Here is a 20,754-nt window from a genome sequence, read left to right as displayed (position 1 = left end):
TTGGGGGGACGTATTAGTAATCTTGCTTATTTTCAGGCCAATTCAAGCACACTGTACTTATTTAAATGGAAAATTCCCCTGTGCTCAGTGACTGTGCATGTCTTGAATTTATCTGAAATGAGATAACTGAAATAGCCCTGACCTCTGTTCTCAGCATCCCGACGAAAAGAGCTTTAATGAAAAATAAATCTTGTGAAGAGGAAAAAAGACCAACGGACAAATCAATAGAGGCACGGGCTCAAAGATAAAAGAGAGCGCCGTGTGCCAGAGAGCTACTCGCTCTCATTCCTGGGTTGATTGTACTTAAAGTGAAACCACATGAACGGAGCTGTTTCCACAAGGGAAGCTAAAAGCACACATTTACTGTACGCCGCAAAGCCCCTGAACACTTGGTGTTTCTCTGTAACATTAAATATTCATGACTAAATGAGCATCAATCAACATCAAAGTTCAGGAAAACAAACTCAGCTAATTTGCTTCATCAGACTGAGTGGGTGTCGTTTGATCAGATCTGACTGACAGTCGTCTGGCAACATAAGAAATTAAACCGCACAACTGGTGAACAGGAGTTCCTGTTATCACATTTTTCCAATGGAGCCACAATCATACAACAAATCCAACAAAAACAAAACACAAAATACAGAAATATCTCATGTAAAATAAACAAAACTGTTCTGACTTTGGCAGAAAATTCTGTGTTTGTGTAGGACCCCATTCTACGAGGCAGTATTAGGTATGATAGAGTATTAGGGCCACATTGAGGGGAAGAAAATCTGAGATTTAGAGAATTGCAGGTTCACATCTCACACGATGTTTATTTTTTAAATAGTCTTTATTTCAAACTGTCAGCATACAAAGTAACAGAAGGAAACATTGGAGTCACTGACAAACAGATAATGCATTACAAAAACATAAACAAAAAGCAGCGCCAAACATAAAGACAACAGAAATGAAACAAATCCAACATAAAATGAATAAAGTAGAAATAAACACGCGAGAGAATGACAATAAAACTTAAAAACGTTGAAGATATTGCATACAGTCATTGTTTTTATAGCTTTTTTGTTTTGTGAGGAAGAAATCGTTGACAGTGAAACCATTTCCTTCATAAATAAAAATAATTGAGGCTTTTTTGGGGGTAAATTTACATTTGTGAACATCTCAAAATCCATTTTATCAGGCTTCACTTGGGATTACCTTAAAGACACGACCCAGGACCTGGAGGCAAATGTTTGTTTTATGGCGGCTCCTGAAGAGGTTAGCATCGGTTAGCAATAGCATAGATAGCAACAGCAAGTCGGCCATTTTTGGGGTAGTAACGGGTAGGAGTGTCATCCGCTGGCTGTTTAAAGTGACAAAAGCTAACACAAAACACTACACAGTGAATGAGATTCAAAAGCCGAATTGTAGTATATATAGTATACAGTCAGACACAAAAGTAGGCTAACGTTATGGGTTTCATTTTGCAAGCTAGTGTTAGATTAAATATGCAGAATTAGCCCTCGTTTTTTAGTTTTCAGTTAGTATAACAGTAGCTAGCTTATCCATGTCCGGATGGTTGTGTAGTTGGTATTTGGCTTGTAGATCTTAATGTCATATACGTACCTGTTTGTAAACTGGACATCGGCCTCCAAAGATTTATATATTTTGAACTGCTGACAGGTGTTCACTAACGCCAAAACACATCTGTGACGTATTGGATGCAAACTGTCATGATGCTCCTAATTTGTAAGGATCAATATCATAAACTAACTTCTGTTTTGTAAAATATCGCTCCTTTGCCTCTGGCAGCTTCTCTTTTTATGGTCATTTGTCTTTCACACATACTTTATACATTTCTGATGATGACGATTGACAGATGACAGATGAATAGACTGGTGACAGATAATGACAGTCTACCGTAGATAACGCCAGTCTTCTCTCAATGGAAAAGATGTTTTTCGCTCTTCTCCCGTCTGGCTTCGGCATCAGTTTGATTGACAGGTGGTTCATCCAATCACATGCCAAGTATTGTTTGAAAGTGCCTTCCCTTTTCCAATGACGGCTTCTTAGATGGTTCTGTGTAACAAACAATCTGGTGGGTCAAGGTAGGTGCTACATGAAAAGTCATTGGATCACCAAAGTCACTAAACTACATCGTCTGGGGATCGCAAAACGTTGTCCTGCTGGTGGCGCTAGATGAAAGTCAGGAGCTCACCAAATTCAGTGGGATTCATCCTCTGGGGACCATGAAGGTCTGTACAAAATGTCATAGCAATCCATCCAAAAGTTGTTGAGGTATTTCAGTCTGAACTAAAAATCACAGAAGTAATGACAAAACACAATGAACAAAAACTTAGTTTTCTATGTTAGGCACTTTTATTGATTTTGTATTACTGATTCACAAACACAAATATTACTGTCAATGACATCAACCAATTTAAACAGATTGGTATACAGTATAGTTATTTAGAGATTTACTGAAACAATTTAGAGTCTATGTTAACGGTAGAGGGAAGACTGTTAATTCCTAACATCTGCATAACAAAATGCAAGAGGTGTTTTCTAAACTATCTGTTGGAGTAAACAGAGTTTTTTGGCCAAAATATAAAAACAGAGAGCGAGAAATTTCACTTGGTAAAGTGTGTTAGCTGAAAGGTAAAGACAGGAGTGCTTCAAATAACTAATCGTTATGGGGGGTTTGTTTGTCTATCCACATAAATAAAGGGATCTGTTCTATTCGTATCACATGGCGTCCTACAGTAAATGTTACCCTGAACATGTTTTGTGCCGTTCTACTTCCAGACCTGCTGAATATCAGAATTGTCACACTGTAGTACAGTAATTAAAGTAGTACAAAGCTATGAAAAATATATCAGTGTAAAGGCATAAGAGACTCGCTCAACAATCACAACACCACTACACGACACCATCAAGAGTCACAAAGAGCTGGCTCAGGGGTACACAGCCGTCGCTCTAGGAGAGGTCACTGCTGCAGGTTTTATATCAACTCAAGCTTCAGCTGGGATGTTTCACGTCTTTAACAAATGGGTTTGGTTCAACTTTAGGTAACACTTTATAATAACCATCAACAATAAATGGTATTTAATTAAAATGTAGTTAATAATTATTTTACTGTTAAACAATGAAATGATAGATAATCATGTTTACTAATTATTAGTAATGCTATAATTTGTTATTTTATCATTAGTTTGTATAATATGCGATAATAAGTTTAGAAATTATATATTGCATTTTTACATTCTATCTAAATAATGTTTATAGATGCTTTAAAAAGTATTTATTACCCATTAACAAAGCGTTACAAATATCTATTTATGTAATGTATATAGATGGTTTACAATCCGTTTCTTTAAGGTTTACAAATAATTTGGTAATCATGGACAAATACTTAATATGGTATATAAAATGTTTTAATATGTGCAACAATAAACTGTTAAAATATGAAATTATAGCATTACTAATTATTAGGAAACATTCAAATAAAATAAAATAAATTAACAGTAAAATAACTATTAACTATTAATTGACCATTTATTAAGATAGTAGATAAAGCTTTGTCAATTTAGTGTTATATCCACATTTCATATTCTTTCAGCTATATGTGAGATTTAAGTGTTGCAGATAATACAGCTTCCTAGAACAGCAGCTGCCTACCCCTGGGCCACACTGATTATTACAATTTCTATCAACTTGGCCTGCCAAGTCTCTCCACTAGAGGACACTCTGGTTTCAACAAAAGGACGACGTGCCACCGCAAACTGTAGGACACAGCAAGAGATCTCCACTCCCCTCCCTCCATGACTCAAATCCAGCACAAACCATGTCCAGACTTGTGTAACCAGACAAATCTGTCACATTACTATCTACCATGTACCGAAATGGCGATTAGTTTTGGATTATTTTTACCCTCTTCATCAGGTCTTTGGATTCCTCTGAAAACACGTGTGCTAGTTTGGACCTCCAGGAGACGATAACTGCGCCACAAAATGAGTAAAGAGATTCAAAAAAGTAACTGACATGAACAAAGTTGAAGGATAAGTTCACATTCTTTCAAGCCTGTCTTAAAACAACATTGCCCACATGTGCATTAAGAGAGTTATGGGATGCTCTAATCATTCTTTCTGTGTATACCGGACATAAAGGGATCCCCTAATAATGATGTTCCAATGTAAGATATGGAGGACCACACAGTCCTCTTTCTGTGAGACTGAGTTAGTGAATCACTTCCAAAATTACAGAGATTTTAGTGAAAAACACTGTCCCTGTGGCTCAGCAAGGAAACACAAAGAGGGAATTTCATACTAAAAAGACGGTAACCAGCTTGCTATGACTAATTCATACTGCTGAAGCCTCAGATGGTTAAACTTTTAAAAGTGTTTTTGCACAGAGCCACCATGTCTTACATTATAATCATGTTAGGAAGAGATCTCACATTACAGCAAACAAGAACTCCTTCAATATACATATGTGCATGTGAGTATTGAATTAAAGGATAGGTTCACAATTTTTTAAAAGGATCTTTTAGTGTCCAATATGAACAGCAAGCAAAACCTATTTTAGAGTTCAGACTTGTAACATTGTGAACTGATCCTTTAAAGGCACAATGAGTAGAGGTTGTCGGTTGCTGTTTGTAAACACAAAATTCAAAGTTGGATGGTTAGGCTGCATTCACACCAGATCTCGCAGTGTGGCGAAAAACGCAAGTCCTCCTATTCATTTTGAATGGGGGGTAGCGCATTTGGGCTGCAGTGGCCGCAGGGGGTGCCGGAAAAAAAGTAGAAAGTAGTTGAAGCAAAATCAACTTTTTGAGGAACGCACCCCGACGTAACGCTGAGGTAACCGGCGATCCAGAGCTCTACAACCCAGCCATGAACAATATACGTTAATCATTGCGGTTAATGGTCCATTAAAGTGACTTTCCCACATCACCACACAACCCCGCGGCAAATCGCCGCAACGCCTGATCTGGTGTGAATGCAGCCTTAGGGTGCTCACCAGCAAGTGAAAGCCAACCCCAGATCCGGTCTTGTTTTCAAACAAGCTTTGTCTGCTCGGCGTTTCGCCTCGCTTTTTTTTGGCGTTGTGTCCACCATTTTCTTAGCTCCCTCTTGGCTGTCTGCTTACAATCCGGCACCTGGTCGATACGTTTTTAATAGTGGTTGATGACCAGACACATCCTGAGCACAGCAAAATGAAAAGAAAAGAAAAGAGAAGGCAGAGGGCAGCGTCTCAAATCCTACTCATTGTGCCTTTAAGATCCACTTGAAAAAACGTGATCCCTCAAATTCTATTCTGTTAAACATTAAACACATACTGCATGAGAGCTGACTATCAGGTGGGAATGTGAAAAGTGGTCTTTGAGTTTATGTCCATTTTACATTTCAGCTGAGCGTTTCAAGAGTGAGTAAGCTATGAAAGAAGGGATCTACAGGTCAAATAGCTCACTATAGCACTGAATATACTGAGTTAAAGCTGCATAACAATGCACAGATTTGAATCATGTGTAATAGATTTGACAGAAATGTATACATTAAGTCACATCTTCACATACCGTACTGTAAGATAAAGTGAAAAATGTTCCTGCATATATGTAGTTCATTAAGGCAAAAGGATTTCACAGTAGGGGTGTCATGATCTCCACTTGTGAGCTTTTGAAATCAAAAGCAGGATCGGCGATTCTCACAGTATTTCTTTCTTTTTCAAAAACACTTCAAAGACGACACAGCTGCACTTTGAGACGCCGAGGCCTCTGCCGAAGTCGGAGATGACGGAGAAACGACAGAACTGGAAAATCCTGGTTCCCTGAAGTCACCGGTGTGGCGACATTTTGTCTTACCCGTGATTTATGTAGATAACGAACGCATCGTTGACAGAAAAACTACGTCGTCTCAGGTAACACGACAAATACGGCAGGATATGTTCGGCAGGAATAGGTGGCTTTTAGCAAGTGAGGAGACTCGACCTGTTTTAGAGTTCCCTTCTGACATCTAGTGGCTCTTCTTTTTGTGTTTTATCAGTTTGTTCCCAAAAGACTGGTGAAATAATTCATTGCTATGACATTTCAGATAAATTATTTAAATTTGACCATGTGGTCTTCGTGTGGTGCATTCCAAAAAAAACACGGTGGTTACTGTATATTACGCTTGATACCATGTAGCCTATCTTTTAAAGAAGAATTTGAAAAGGTAAATATCAGTGCATAAAACCAATGATCTGTTGATCTTTATAAATCAGTACTTGATAGTTTAACAATGGCATAGCTGTCAGTGCTGAAAGAAAAGAAGTTTAAATCAAAAATTGAATGTTGGATTTGGAGAATCGTGACACCCCTATAGAGTGCTGCAGGAATGAGTCCTAAAACCCAGAAATGAGTTAGCATCTTAGCACTTCCTGTTCCCTCATCTAGAAGTCAATGGGTATTTGAATTGGTTTTTAGTTTGATGTCTGAAATAAGGTCTGTGGTTAACACAAGCTGAAGAGACTTTAATGTTTTGTTGTAAGTCATAAAATACATCAATAAATACCCCAATTTTGAAGCTTTTATGTGTGTTTGAAAAGGCGGTTGCTAACAAGTGGCTGAATGAGACTACTAAACGTCATCACGCCGCCTTTACGGCCTCGTTGTGTATACTCGCGTTCATGCAACCGTGGTGTAGTTCGTTCATAGCCTAACGTTAGCGTTCTACTTCTACCGACTGTATTCACACTGCAAAAATAATAAAAGTGGGGTTCATATGTGGAGATTATCTTGCTGAACAAAACGTGTCAGTATCATAAACGTTTGTTTGCCACAGAGATTATTTTCTGCAATGATCCAAAACCCAATAGAAAAATCCCATTGGCTTTCCGTCGAGGGAACCCAGTGCGATGCTACAGTAACTTCAAGGTTGGCCTACAAAGATACGTCATCCCTGCACCACTCTATTTCACAGGTCAGTTTGATACAGAAATGGATACAACAGCCTTTTTAAGAGTTTTCATTCGCTGAGTTTCTACTGAAGTTGAAATAACACATTTGTATCTAAAATCTACAGTTATTCACTTTCACCCACAACATTGATATTTGGGAACCAAAGTTCAGCCATACTACAAAAAAATAGCTTGTTGTTAAAATTTTGCCGAATGACAAACAAACAAACACGCACACGCACACACACACACACACACACACAAACACACAAACACACCGGGCACCCACAGGGGCCACAGCAGGGGAACTCAGCAGTGGGAGATGTGAGAATGGTGAATTTGAGTCATCAGGTAGCATTTTGTTTCGTTGGAGGAACCTTTAACACACAAACTCCTGTCTCATGCGGATGATCTGTAGTAAGGCGGCCTGGACGTCCTCATCCATGTGGCCCTACGACAGAAACACAGTCACATATGAGCTTCAGTTAATCCATTATATCCTATTTCTCACTGTAAACTCTGTTGTACCCACATAACAGATAATTCTGTGCTTCAGCTCCTGACGGCTACGGTGCGTGTCGTATTTTCAAATAATTTGGGCTGAGTCGTATTTTCTTGCACCATTTTCCCTGCCTGCAGCCTGCTCCCACAGGATATCCAACCATTAAGAGTAACCAATCCATCTGCTATGGCTGCCTAAAATAATCAGCAGGCTTTCACACATTTTACCGCAGAGTAAACATACAGTATGAAGTAGCTCTTTTGCTTTAGGAGGGTGACAAAGTGCTGACAGTTGGTTGATCTTGGTTTGACAGAAGCACAACCATGATTCAATAAAACAGACGCGTTTTTATAAAACATCTTTTCCATGCTTTCCACATATGCAATGTTTGCAGCGATCGTTTATTGTTTTAATGTGCACTGCCAGTGTGTCATATGGCCTTTCAGTGATCCGTTCCGCCTCTCAATACTGTCGACTGCATGCTAACTAGAGCCACGCTGCAGCTGTTGTGACAGCTCCCAATTTCTCTCAGTTACTTTCTGTTGCCATATGGATGGGGGGAAGTTTAGAGTACCCAGTAACATCTGTGACGGGAGGTTTTTTAGAACAAGTTCAGTTGTTAAAATCAGAAAAGTGTTACAAGGAATGGCCAGGAGTCGAAACAGAGCATGTTAAAAGCTCAATGCAGGGTCTGCCTTTTATGCAATCAAGTGTTTTAATTAAAATCCTTCATCTCTTCTGCAAAACAAGTTACAGTTATCAGTTCAATTATTCTTTCATGAACTGCCTCCATAGTGGTGTTGTTCTTAAAGATTAACTTTGGTATTTTTCAACCTGAACCCTGTTTTCCCATGTTTTTGTGTCTAAGTGAGTAATGGGAACACCACTTTTTGAAATTGGTCCAGTACTGGGGGAGAACGCTGCAGCCGCGAGCCACTAAACGAGCTGTAATGTAATAATTTGGGGCAACCTGGTCAGTTAACGTACACTGAAAGTGCTTATTTTTGCCACTAACAGGCTCAGATTGTTATTATAAGTGTCTGTCTGCATTATGGAAAGGGCTCCACAGAGAAATAAAACATTTTTCTTACCTTTCGCTTTCTATTTGTCATTGTGTCATGTGACTAGTTTCCCGAAGAGACAACGTTGGAAACATGAGTGACAGTTGGAGAGATGAGTGCCGGTTTTGTCAGAGTTTGTTGTGTTGGAGTACAGAAAGCGTAGCATAGTGTTATCTAAAAGATTTTCAATGTCAAGGCTGAATATTTAGATGATTTCGACAATGTGGATGCGACGCGAGGTTTCAGAGCGAGACACACAATAACAAACAGACCGGATCAAGCAAAAGGTAAGAAAAATGTTTTATTTCTCTGTAGCGTCCTTTCCATAATGTTGCCAGACGCTTATGATAACAATCAGAGCCTGTCGGTGGCAAAAACAAGTAGAAACTGACGGTACCAGTTTGACCAAAATTATTACATTACAGCTTGTCTAGCGGCTGCAGCGCTCTCCCTCAATACTGGACCAATTTCAAAAAGTGTTGTCTCCATTAGTCACTTAGACAGAAAAACATGGGAAAATAGGGTCCAAGTTGAAAAATACCAAAGTTATTCTTTAACATACTACTCAGATGTCTGAACACAGAACCTCAACTATTTTAATTAAAGGACCATTCATGGGAATACAAATCAGACAACTCTCACCTTCAGTAGAGATTAATGAGAGGAACTTACCTGTGCTGCACTGAGAAGATGAGTTCGATAAATGGAAACCACCTCCCTGTGTTGCCTCTCAGCATCCTTATGGAGCAGAAGAGAAAGACACAAAGTGGTTATTGTACACCTAAATGTTGGATGACAACAGCATCCATTTTTTTTCTACAGTTAGTTTGTTTTTTTGTCACAGTTTGAATTCTTATTTTCAACTCTATTAATCAAGTAAAGGAGGTATGTATACGTGGTGTGATTACAACCAACTGAGTGCCCCTCCGCTCACTCCTCCCTTTCCAAGACTGTGGTAATGTGAGCCGCTGAGTGCAAAACCGTGGTAACGCCGTTCGTCTTGCTCAGAGGCCATCTATACCATAATAGCACTACTTTAGGGGCAACGGTAGTCAGACGGCGGCTGGCGGTACCACGGTTCAACACTCATGATATCGCAAGCGTGTCGGAGAACTACGGTGGCCTTCAGGTAACGTAAAAATGTGAAAGTCTCTCTCTAGATCCAGTGTTGCGTTTGTCTGTCAGTCTCTAACAAAAGGACAGTTATTGTGCAGTAAATGAAACATAAAGCAGAATATGCACATGTTTACACAATGTTGTGTACGTCCACTCACAGCCAGCTGTTGCTGTAGGTTCTTGATCTGGGCATGGAGTGTGTCGATGTGCTGCGTCTGTCTCTTATTGGGCGCATTGCTCGTGTATGCCAGCTGGGACAGACCATTCAGAGCCTGCTTCAATCGCTCAACATCTGTCAGCAACTCCGTGATCTGAAACACACACACACACACACACACAAACACACAAAGGTTAATGATCATCATCATGATAATTTTTCATAACTTTATCAACCGCGTGACAAAACTGAAAGAATAATTTTATCCCCAGAAATAGAAACAAATCTGATTGTCTTTAAAAATCTACATGTACATAATGCAGATGTTCTTTCCTTAAAGTCAAAACAGACACATCAATACTTTTCAATGGAGGATTATCACATTTTTAATCTATAGTAGTTACACTTATCTATATCATATCAAACACACGTACCGCCTGTACAAAAAGTAGTTAAAGAGACCCACTCAGACCTGTTTTTGTCTTTTTTAGGGGGGTACAGGAGGTCTTTAGGGGGATGTACAGTAGCAGATCAACAGTAGATGTCACATAGAAGTGGTGTACATCATCTGAAAGCTGGGAACCTGAAGATTAATCTGAGATGCAGCTCAACACTGTTTGTCAAGTTGTTCTAGTCATAAATCTGAAGTAAACATGAATGAATGAATGAATTAAAATAAATTATAAAAGTGTATAAGGTCTTAGAACATTATGATAGAAGTATATGATGGCCATTCCCATGCTCTATTATGTCTCATAAGCTGTTGCATCAGTTTTTGGGTTGATATCATTTGTTACACAGATTTGGTGTTAAATGTAACCATTTTTTACCACTCGAGAATTTATAAAATGATCAATAATCCCTCCAAAACACCACAATAAGACACCAAAACCTTGAGGAACACCATAGAAAAAGCCATGCTGTGATTTGGCATCAAAAACTTTTGACATTTGGAGATTTCTGCAAGAATTGCATTTTTCTACAATTGGATGGCGAGCACTTCTGTTCTGGACACTGCTCAGAAAGGAAGCCTAGGAAAACCAGCCATCCTCTGAATGCTCTAGGTCTTTAGTTTGTGACTGTAAAGTTTCATGAGGCTGTGATTGTCCTAGAGATCACTACAGGTCATTTTATACAGTGAGGTCAAGTTTCCCAAAATTGTCTCACTATGTGAAATGGCTACTATGGGGGACTAACACAAAAAATGTTGCCCAACTTTGGAGCGTTAATTAGCCTCCTCCCAGACAAGCTAACATGACTTGGTTTTCTAATTTAACATGATACCAGTACTTTTACTAAAACTGAGGCCGCTACAGCCTCTGAAAGACAATGAAGTTGTTTTACTACCTTCTTGTCTTTGGTTTCAGTCTGCTGAGCTGATGTCTGAATCTTCCTCTGAAGATCACCGATGGTGCTGAGCGACTCATCGTATCTCTCCTTCAGCTCCCTAACTTCTCTCTCGATGGTGCGCCCCTTCTCCTGGACGGCCTCCATCTCCATCCGCGCCCTGCTCTCGCCCTCCCTCGCTTGCGTCTTCTCCCGACGGGCCTCCTCCCTCTCCTCTGCTAAGCTCAGCAGCTTGTTGCTCAGGTTGGCTTCCTCCTCCTCCAAATGCTGCTTCTCCTTCTTCAGCTCGTTCATTTGGTCTTCCTTGTAGCGGATTTCCTCGAGAGCGTGCGTGGCCTGGAGGAGCTCAGATTGCAGTGCGGATACGTCTTCGGCCCTCTGGGCGCCGTTCTCCTCCTCTTCGCGGAGAGCCAATCGGAGTTTAGCGACCTCGGCCTCCAGGGCGTCCTGGGCTTTGGTCTGCTGTTGCAGCAGAGATGCCTGATCCCCGCGGCGTTCCTGAACCTCTTTCTGCAAGGCACAAACCCTCTGGGCCTCCTGCTGCTTAGCCTCTTTCGCTTTCTTGCAGTCGACCTGGGCTTGCTGCATGGCGTCATTGAGGGCTTTAAGCTCCGTGTCGTACGTTGCTATCCGAGTCAACTCTGATTTCAGACGATCCTGCAGATTCTGGATCTGAGCGCTGCTGAGGGCGTTCTGGTCTTGTAGATCCGCTTTCTGAAGCGTGACCTCCTTGTGCTGCTGCTCTAACTTCACCAACTTCTGAGTTAACTCCTCAAATTTACCTTTGAACTCTTCCTCCACATTCTTGTGCTTCTCACTGGTAACTACAGCAGAGTCAAGTCTCTGTTGAACCGATTCAATCTCAACTTTTAGTTTCTGTTTCTCCTGTTTGTTGCTCTCTCCGGCAGACCTTTCTCTGTTATACTTCTCTTCCATTTCCAGCAGCTTGACTGTCAACTCCTTCACCTGGGCGCTGTGAGAGTGCTCTTTCTCCTCAGCTGCTGTCAGCGGGATAAACTTGGACTGAATAGCTTCTCGTATGGTGTCAAGTTCTCTGTTCTGCGCCTCCAGTTCTTCGGTAAGCTTGATGGCTTCCTCCTGAGCCGACGCATACATCCCCGACGCTTCGTTTGCTCTATTCTCCGCCTCGACCACAGCGGCGTTCAACTTGTCTGCGACAGCTTTGTGCTCTTTTACGCTCATATAGTCCGTTTTCATCTCCAACAGGACTTTTTCCATCTTTTCTTTCAACTTGTCATTACTTTCTTTCACGTTCTTCAATTCTTCCCCACTTTCTTTCCCCTTGGTCTCCAGCTTCAACCTCTCAGCTTTAACGTTCTCTAACGTGGAGCTTAACTCCATCTTCACTTGCTCGTGCTGCTGCCTGGGAATGTACTCTCCCTCCAGGCTCTGCTTCAGAGTCTGGCTCTGTGTGGTCAGCTGCACACACTCTTTATCCCGGTCGTTACATCTCCTCTGCAGAAACTCAAGTTTCTTCGTCAGGTCGGCGTTCTGCGATCTCAGAGCATCCATTTCACTCCGGTGTCTCTCGCTGGCGCTTTGGAGGCTGCTGATGTTCTCCTGTAGCGCGGGCCTCTCTGTTTGAAGCTGCTGGACTTGTGCCTCTGCTTTTCCATAGCGTTCGCTGGCTTCCACCAGTTTGTCCTCCAGCTCCTCCAAAGCCGTCACCATGTTCCTCCGGGCTTCATCGTGCGCCGTCATTGGTATGAAGTCGTTCTCGATCCTGCTGTTGAGCTCCTCCAGCTGCTCCCGTAGTATATCTCTCTCCTCCTCGCTCTCCTCGACCTCCTGAATTAGAGCCTGGCTTCTGGTAGTCACATCCACCAGTTTCCTTTTCAACGAAGCGTTGTGCTCTTCGAGATCTTCCCGTATCCTCTGCTGCTCCTCAGCAGCCCCCGATCCTGACTGGGATGACGGACTGTCCAGCTTTCGATGGAGCTCCGCCACATCCTCCAGCACACGATCGTAGTCCTCCCTCAGCTCAGCGATCTGCCGCTCCTTCTCGTCAACCGCGTTGGACAGCAGGTTTTTCATGTTGTCAAACTTCTCCGCTGGTACTGTGTTGCCATGTTTCGTCTGGGTCTCCTTCAGCTGGGTTTCCATTTCTAAAAGGGTCTCTGCTAGTTCGTCTCTCTCTGCGGTCAGCGCTCCCACCTCTTGGTTCAACTTTTCTGCCTCTGTCGCCAGCTGGTTCTCGCAGCTCTTGTACTCCTCCAAGGCCTTCTCGCTCTGCTTGAGGCGGTTACGAACACGACACACTTCGGCTGAAGCGCCTTCGTACTTGGCCTTGATGTCCTGGAGCTGGGCGCGCTGTTCTTCCGTCGCCTGGCCTCCTAAGTGTTCCTTAACAGCGACTACGTGGGCCTGCAGTTGCTTGACCTTACACTCAGAGTCCAGCATCCTCTTCTGGACGTCGCCCAAGGCGTCCTCCAGTTCTTGAACCTGCTGGTCGGCCTGTTTCTGGATGGTGTCTCGGCTAACAGCCAGCTCTTGGCACTCTCGGTTTTTACGGTTCAGGGCAGATTGAAGCCGTGCTGTCTCTTCATCAGCCGCCTGTTGTCTTCTCTTGACTGCCTCAAGTTCACGTCGGTGTGCATCCAGTTCAGTGACTACCGCGGGCGGACTCCTCTCTGGAGGTCTGGACAACGAACGCGACACGGCAGCATTCTGGTGCATCTGCAGAGAAAGAGGAACATATTAAATTATCATTATTAGTCATATTTATGGAAAGCCAGCTACTTTATCTGAGAGTACAGAATCAACACATTCTCACTCCAAACTCTTTAAATACCGCCTCTTAGTCAGTGCCCCTCGGCATCGGAGACTGATAAACAGGGTACCCCTCTTGCGTTACTTTTGGACATGTCAGGGACGGCAGGTCAATTAAGCATTGTGTTTGTTTGACCCATCCACCACACCTCACGCCCGCCCTTAGCGGACTCTCACGCTATTCATACTGCGTCACTTGCTCCGTTCGTCAAATAACACCGCGGGTGGGTTTACATGGGAGTTAGTTGAAAGCCTGGTTCGCCACATGCTATCGCTAAAGGGTGCCTCTTTGTGCTGCTTTGCGATACCGAGGGGCGCTGCCCAATCGGCGCTGCCCAATAGACGCTGCCCAATAGACGCTGCCCTCGGCGGTATTTGACGAGTTGGGAGTGAGACCAGGTTGACAGAATAGTTGTCGATTGCTTTGTAATACATTTACAAAAATGTTCCTCAGCTTTCTTTCCTTTGACTTGTAATCTTTCAGTACAGACTGATTAGTTCTTAGTTATAATTCTCTTTTACGGAGGACAAGAAGGAAAAACAATCAGCATCTGAATACTGTGCAGTATAAGCAGTTTAATTTGTATCCTGCTGTAAACCCTCCATTGTTGACACAGACTGCTTTGATGCAAACTACTAACACTGTATTTTTTTTAAACATCTGCAAGTCATGTGAAACTCTTCCACAGATAAAAACTTACATGATCAGAATCCACACTGTGAGCTTGTTTGACCAAGATGTTTTCTTTACCTGCGAGACAAACAAACAACATTCAAACCTCCTCATGCTCTGCAGGTGAAGGTTGAAATTAAGGTATCAAAGGTTTCTTTGTGATTCAAGAAATGTAAAGCTTACCTTTGATAACAGACTGTCCAGAGTAATCCCCCTGTGAATACATATGGACACACATACTCATTACGATAGGTTGACTTTTTAGACTATTAAAAAAATCTATTTTTAACACTATCTAGATTGTTTTAGCAGCACTGATTTATTTAAAAACATACTATAATGCCACTACCTTTAATATGTAGAAAATCTCTAAGCAGATACACAGTTGACAGTTTATTAGGTACACTTAGCTAAAACTAATGCAGTCTATAATACGACAGACCTGCAATAAATCCTACCAGTTTTGGTCAAAACTGTTTTAGTCAAAACTGTTTTAGAGAGGTGTTGATTCAACTGTGTGATCATTTTGAGAGAGAGGTGCTTCTGTTATTTAGTCTACCCTCATTGATATAAACGGGGTGGACAAAATAATACAAAAACATGTCAGTATAACGGTATACAGTTCAACAGCAACACAAACTACAGCCTCCAAATGAACCATTAAGTTGAATCAACACCTCTCTAAACAAAAACTGAACATTATAACCTTCATCTTCTTTTTGTTTATGCAGGACTGTTTTATTAGATTGCATTGATTTGGCTGGGTGTACCTAATAAACTGGCAACTGAGTGTTCGTTTACTAAGAACTTCACTTCAAGACTTTTAGATATGAAACCTGAATTCTCAGGACAACAAAATGTGAATCACAGCTTAATACCAAATACACATGTATTAAGTCTGATTACAAATAAAAAAGAAATATTCACTGCATTAAGTAGGATTCAGATGTGCATAAAATCACTGACCAAAGTACTCCGGAGCTGAACTTTAACCGTCTCCAGGCCTCGAGCTCCTTCCTCTCTGTCTTTGGCGCTGAGTAACACCTTCAACTGCTCCTTCTGATTGATGAAAAACAAAGATCAATAAATGATTGAATGATGGCAAATACAATTTATTTATATAATTTATCAAAAAGATATGCGTACGACGGTACATACACTTTAATTGAACTGATACTTGCTATTCAAAAATATATTTAGATCAATATTTTTACATGTTTGAGAAACACGCAGTAACTATCTGCCACACAGCATTTGTGAAGGGCTTCCAAAACTCTTATCACAACCTATATTTCACTCATAAATTACACATAGTATGAACTGTTTTGGTCTTTTAAAACAACAGTTACCTACTAAATGTGTTTCAGTGCTCTCAGTGGTTCTCAAGTGTTTTTCAATAATGTACCCCCTTTGAAATCTTTTTTTGTTGTTGTGGCAGTTAACGATTGCATTGAAAATAGGAATATTTAATATAAAATGAGGTTCATCAAACTTCCATTTACATTTTTTATTGAACTTGTTAAGAGTATAATTATTTTAGGAATTGACAATATTTTTTAAATTAACATTTTCACTCACCCCCTGCACTACTCCAAAGTAACCATAGGGGTACTAGTACTAGTGTATTTGAGAAAAACTACTCTACAGTATGTGTTTTTGTCACTACTGCGAGTTAAAAATCAGTATCAAGGGGGCTTAGTGAAGACTTCTCGAGCAAAATTGTCCTCCAATGTGCTGCAAATGTAGCAAGCAGCAATTTTTACTTTACATTTTTTTACTTGATACACCAACATCCTCCACCTCTTTCATTTGCTCTTACTTTTAGGTTTCAGAGGTCATACAGTAACTAAAGTCCATCTCAACACTGCACTCATGACTGCTACTGCTGTATACTGTAATAATGGCATTTTGATTGTAATGTGCATCCAGTGGAAGATTCTTTTTCAAACCAGCGTAACTAAGAAAACAACTGTGAATGAGACCCACAATGCCCAATAAATACATTTTGTTTCCTACCTCTTTTTGAGTGTCTTCCACAGTGATCTTTTCCTGCAGATGAATAAAAAAGATCATACATTTACAGTCAGTTGAGGGATTAATAACCATATCACTATACGCCACTAAAATTCCTTTGATTGAATTTCCTTTATTAGATATTATTCTGGCAGCTAATATTTAAGAATCTATTACGCTCCTTGAATGTAGCATTTCAAAGTAAGTCTTAATGATTACAATATTCAACATCACCAAACAGAATTAAAAGCTTGCTCTGCCTCCCTGATATTAAGATGATGCCATTAAGCCAAGAGAGCTCGACTCAACTCAGCTTGTATTATTATATTTGCTTATATTCGTCATCCAAACCTCTAGTTTAGGACCCTCAGATTTACACACCCACAGAAAAGACCAGCCGGTAGTAAAGGACAAGCATGCTTGGAGGGTTTTACTGTACTTTCTTGCTAAGTAGCTCTTACTGTGTTGTTGTATTGTTTACCTGTGTGAGCTGTTGCTGCAGCATGTTGACCTTATCCAACAGGGCTCTCTGATCCTGGTGGTACTTCCTGAGATTTTCCTGGAGGCTCTCGTTCTGCCTCTCCAAGTCCTGAAACAAACACCCACACGTAAAACCACAAAGCTTACACAAACTTAAACCAATCAAAATACAATTACTGAATGCTAAAAAACTTATAATTAATCAGTGTTTATGAATACAAATGCCTAATGACTTATTGATTTTGACTTTGGATGCAGTGAATTCAACTCTTTAAATGTGATGAAAGTTGCTTGTGTGTTTGTGTGGAATAGGGAGGCTGAAGTTATCCAGCACTTACGTGTATGATCTGATCCCTTCTGTTAACCTCAGCTGCCTCTGATCTCTCCACTGAATGCTGAGGACGAGACAGGATCGTTTTTACAACCATGTTTTGAAGATATAACATTACCGTAGTAGGCTATGAAAGCGTACGGAACAACTCTCTCTTATAATCACTAGATGGCAGTCATGCACGTCTGAGCAAGTAAAAAAAAATTATACAACTGGAAGAAATGCAGAATAGTGAGGCTTCAAAGTGTCTTAACATTTGAACGACCCTGATTCATTAATGTATTTATGTAAGCAACCTCGACCATTGTCATCTTTTAACAAAAGGGACTGTGGAAACAAAATGTCAGTTCATTGCTATTCCCATCATGCTACATGAACACATGAAGGTCCTCTGAAATATGTAAAGCAGTGTGGAGAATAACAGCTGCTCCTCACTATACAGTAGGTGGGGTTTAATGGATGGTGTGAGCCAGTAAACTGAATGCTGCAGGATTACCTGTCGCTTCCACTGTTCTATCTTTGCAGCCTCTTTATCTGGAACAAAATGAGAAACGAAACAAGTTCAGACTCCCTCCCATATATTATCAAGATTAGACAAAAACAGGTACGTGTACAGAACAGTCTTTCTTGAAAACATGTTCAAGGAAAGAAATGCACACAAAAAGAACAACAAGTATATCAGAGAAAGATGGAATCAGGAAATAATGGTGAAAGTCAAGACTAATGCTAAAGATATTGTAAGATATTAAAACACTTGGTGACATAAGGTTAGAAAATAAAAAAATCATACTGAATATTTACATTCTGCAGTCACAATAGATTCTACAGAAAACCTAATACTGGAAATTAAAAGTAAACCATCAGGGTATCGGATATATTTGCCTGCATGTATTATGGTTTTGAATTTTTTTTCCAAGTGTATCCGTAAAACAGCAGTTTACATTTCAGAAGTAATCCTTCCTTCTTTATGGATCTGATCATTGTTGCTTTCAATGATCATGATAATAATTATGCTCTTCTCATATTTGTTCCAAACAAACTGTGCTAGGATTCTTTTATGTTCACTCTTTTTTGTCCTCTGACCTCTGGTGGCTTTGTCCAGGTAACTTTTGACCATCGAAACGAGCTCCAGGTTCTTGCTGAGGCGAGCGTAGTGAAATGCATCGTGACCCAGGCTGTCTACTGCCTTGACGTCAGCGCCACTCTTCAGCAACACCTCCACTGCATCCTTACAGCCGTACTCGCAGCCCAGAATCATCGCCGTCCTGAGGGAGTCAACAGAAACCGGTTACGAGCAAGAACATGCAAAAACTAGCTATGAAACTTTTGTGTCACTGAATATGAGGCTGTCAAATCAAACCATGCGGCAAAAACAACAATTTATTCTGCATTTTGTTCAACTGCTGCTGAATAATTCAGAACTGTGGCAGCTGTGCCGAGTTGATTTGTCCTGTTCTTGTCAGCCACCATCAGGCTCCACAACCAAGGCTGACCCCCACATGAAAACTACGAGGACCTTAAACTTAAAAGACGTACTATCTGGACTATCTACATCTATCTGCACTACCTGCAACCACTTCTTCTAACCACTGGTGCACTTTAAACTCTAAACTTACTTTACACTACATCCCATATACCATTTTATAGACTATTTATTGTACACTACATTTTTTTTTTTATTATTGACGGACAGTACACACTATGTTCATTCACTATATATATTCTGTATCTCTATTTATTGTTTTTATAATTTTTTGTACACCTGTACCTTTCCTGCGCTTTGCTGCTTTGACACCTGAATTTCCCACCCTGGGAATTAATAAAGGTTCATCTTATTTTATCTTACATCTAGTTGTTTTTTATGAAATTTTTAAGGACTGTTTTTGCTTTGTGATAGAATTTCTGCAACCACAACAAATGAGTCCGGCAAAACTTGTATCAGAACCTTAAAAGTTATATTAAACTGAAAATAGAAATGTAAGACACTCTCAGGCAATCCTTTATTTTTGCTGTATTTAAAATGTATGAAATTGTATCACTACAGCAATCTATAGAATTAAGCCATGAATTTTATCGTTATACCCCCAACAATCGTATACAGAAAAAAACGGTTTCCATGACTCTCGTATGCCTTGATAGTCAGGCAAATGTACTGTAAAAAAATACAGTGGCAATCCTGTTACTGTAGTGATTTTCAATATCTCCCTTTACAAAAATGATTCTGTTTTCTTTCAAGTTTTACTTTTATTGGTATTCATCACTTGTCTGACCCAGCTTTTGTTGAAAGGTTTCTATAGTCCTCTTTGCAAAGTAAGTAAGGTAAAGGCCCTTTCAGAAATACTTCTTTTTAATTTTCTGATAAATGTTCATAGCTAGCATACAATTTACTGTATTTTCTGGAACTTGATGTTAATGTCAGAAAGACTGTCTGACAGAAATGCAAATTGTGTGATTATTTTAAGTTATTAACCTACGCCATCTCTCAAAAGCTGCCTTTTGTAAGCACCACAGACTTCCAGTTATTAAATTTGACATTTGCCAACCCTACCGAAGAAAAACACAACGAGGGGTGATGTCTCTTACTTATTTTGTTTGTCTCGGGTGGTGATGTCAGCCCCTCGCTCCAGCAGCAGCTGACAGATGCGAGGATGACACATTTGGGTTGCCAGCACCAGAGGTGTCCTGCCATCCTGGAGAAAATCACAAAAATACACACATGTACATCCATCCACAAAAATCACACGGTTATAACACAATACATTTCAATCCAAAGAATCAATTTGTGCGTCACCTCAAAGCAAAAAGAGTAATCCAGAATATAGAGAGCGCTCATTCAAGTGGACTGAATTTAGATTGTGTGAGCCTTTTTATGCTGCTCCAACTGACCGTACATGAAGATAATGACTGTCATTGACAAGGTAACTGCCTTTAAGGAGCAAGCAGATCAATATGCTTTTCTACAATAATAACTGAACACATGGAAAACGAAAAGAAAAAAACTATTTTAGAAGAAAACCATTACAACACACTGTGAAATGAAGTGAAACAAAATTATTCTCACGAAATCAGTGGCATTCACAGACGCCCCGCTGTCAGAGAGAAGTTTCACGCTGGAGGAGCAGCCGGCCATGACTGTGAAGAAAAAGAGTAGAAACGACTGCAATCATTTCATCCCATTCATCACTGGAATACACATGTACATCAATCAGCTCAAGCAGCAGGGTGAACCTGGTTTATACGTTGAAAAGGTAAAAAGCTAAACAAGCACTCTCTTTAATATCATGATGCATCAGAGATGCTATGGAAAATATAGCTAAAGAGCTGTCAGGGATTTCATCCATTTTAAACACAGTAAAGTTGTTACTAAGGTAA

The 20,754-nt window shown here is 40.5% G+C and overlaps 1 protein-coding gene across 1 annotated transcript in view; it reads right to left on the bottom strand.

The window, feature by feature from the left end:
• Positions 1–4,027: 4,027 nt before the first annotated feature.
• Positions 4,028–20,754, bottom strand: part of uacab (uveal autoantigen with coiled-coil domains and ankyrin repeats b) — a 60,876-nt gene continuing 44,149 nt past the window's right edge. Inside the window, exons 6-19 of the mRNA XM_037791702.1 lie at positions 20,444–20,514; positions 19,966–20,072; positions 18,466–18,647; positions 17,879–17,916; positions 17,390–17,446; positions 17,053–17,160; positions 16,575–16,607; positions 15,525–15,617; positions 14,742–14,772; positions 14,587–14,636; positions 11,096–13,792; positions 9,750–9,902; positions 9,148–9,213; positions 4,028–7,363 (exon numbers count right to left, since the gene is read on the bottom strand). Of these exons, the coding sequence (XP_037647630.1) occupies positions 7,292–7,363; positions 9,148–9,213; positions 9,750–9,902; positions 11,096–13,792; positions 14,587–14,636; positions 14,742–14,772; positions 15,525–15,617; positions 16,575–16,607; positions 17,053–17,160; positions 17,390–17,446; positions 17,879–17,916; positions 18,466–18,647; positions 19,966–20,072; positions 20,444–20,514 (3,758 nt within the window). The 3' untranslated portion in view covers positions 4,028–7,291. The remainder of the gene's footprint in view (positions 7,364–9,147; positions 9,214–9,749; positions 9,903–11,095; positions 13,793–14,586; positions 14,637–14,741; positions 14,773–15,524; positions 15,618–16,574; positions 16,608–17,052; positions 17,161–17,389; positions 17,447–17,878; positions 17,917–18,465; positions 18,648–19,965; positions 20,073–20,443; positions 20,515–20,754) is intronic.

This window comes from Sebastes umbrosus, chromosome 2 (genome assembly GCF_015220745.1).
Source record: "Sebastes umbrosus isolate fSebUmb1 chromosome 2, fSebUmb1.pri, whole genome shotgun sequence".
Taxonomy (NCBI): Eukaryota; Metazoa; Chordata; class Actinopteri; order Perciformes; family Sebastidae; genus Sebastes; species Sebastes umbrosus.
The sequence above is the reverse complement of the archived record's forward strand: the minus strand, read 5'-3'. Positions and strand labels throughout refer to the sequence as shown.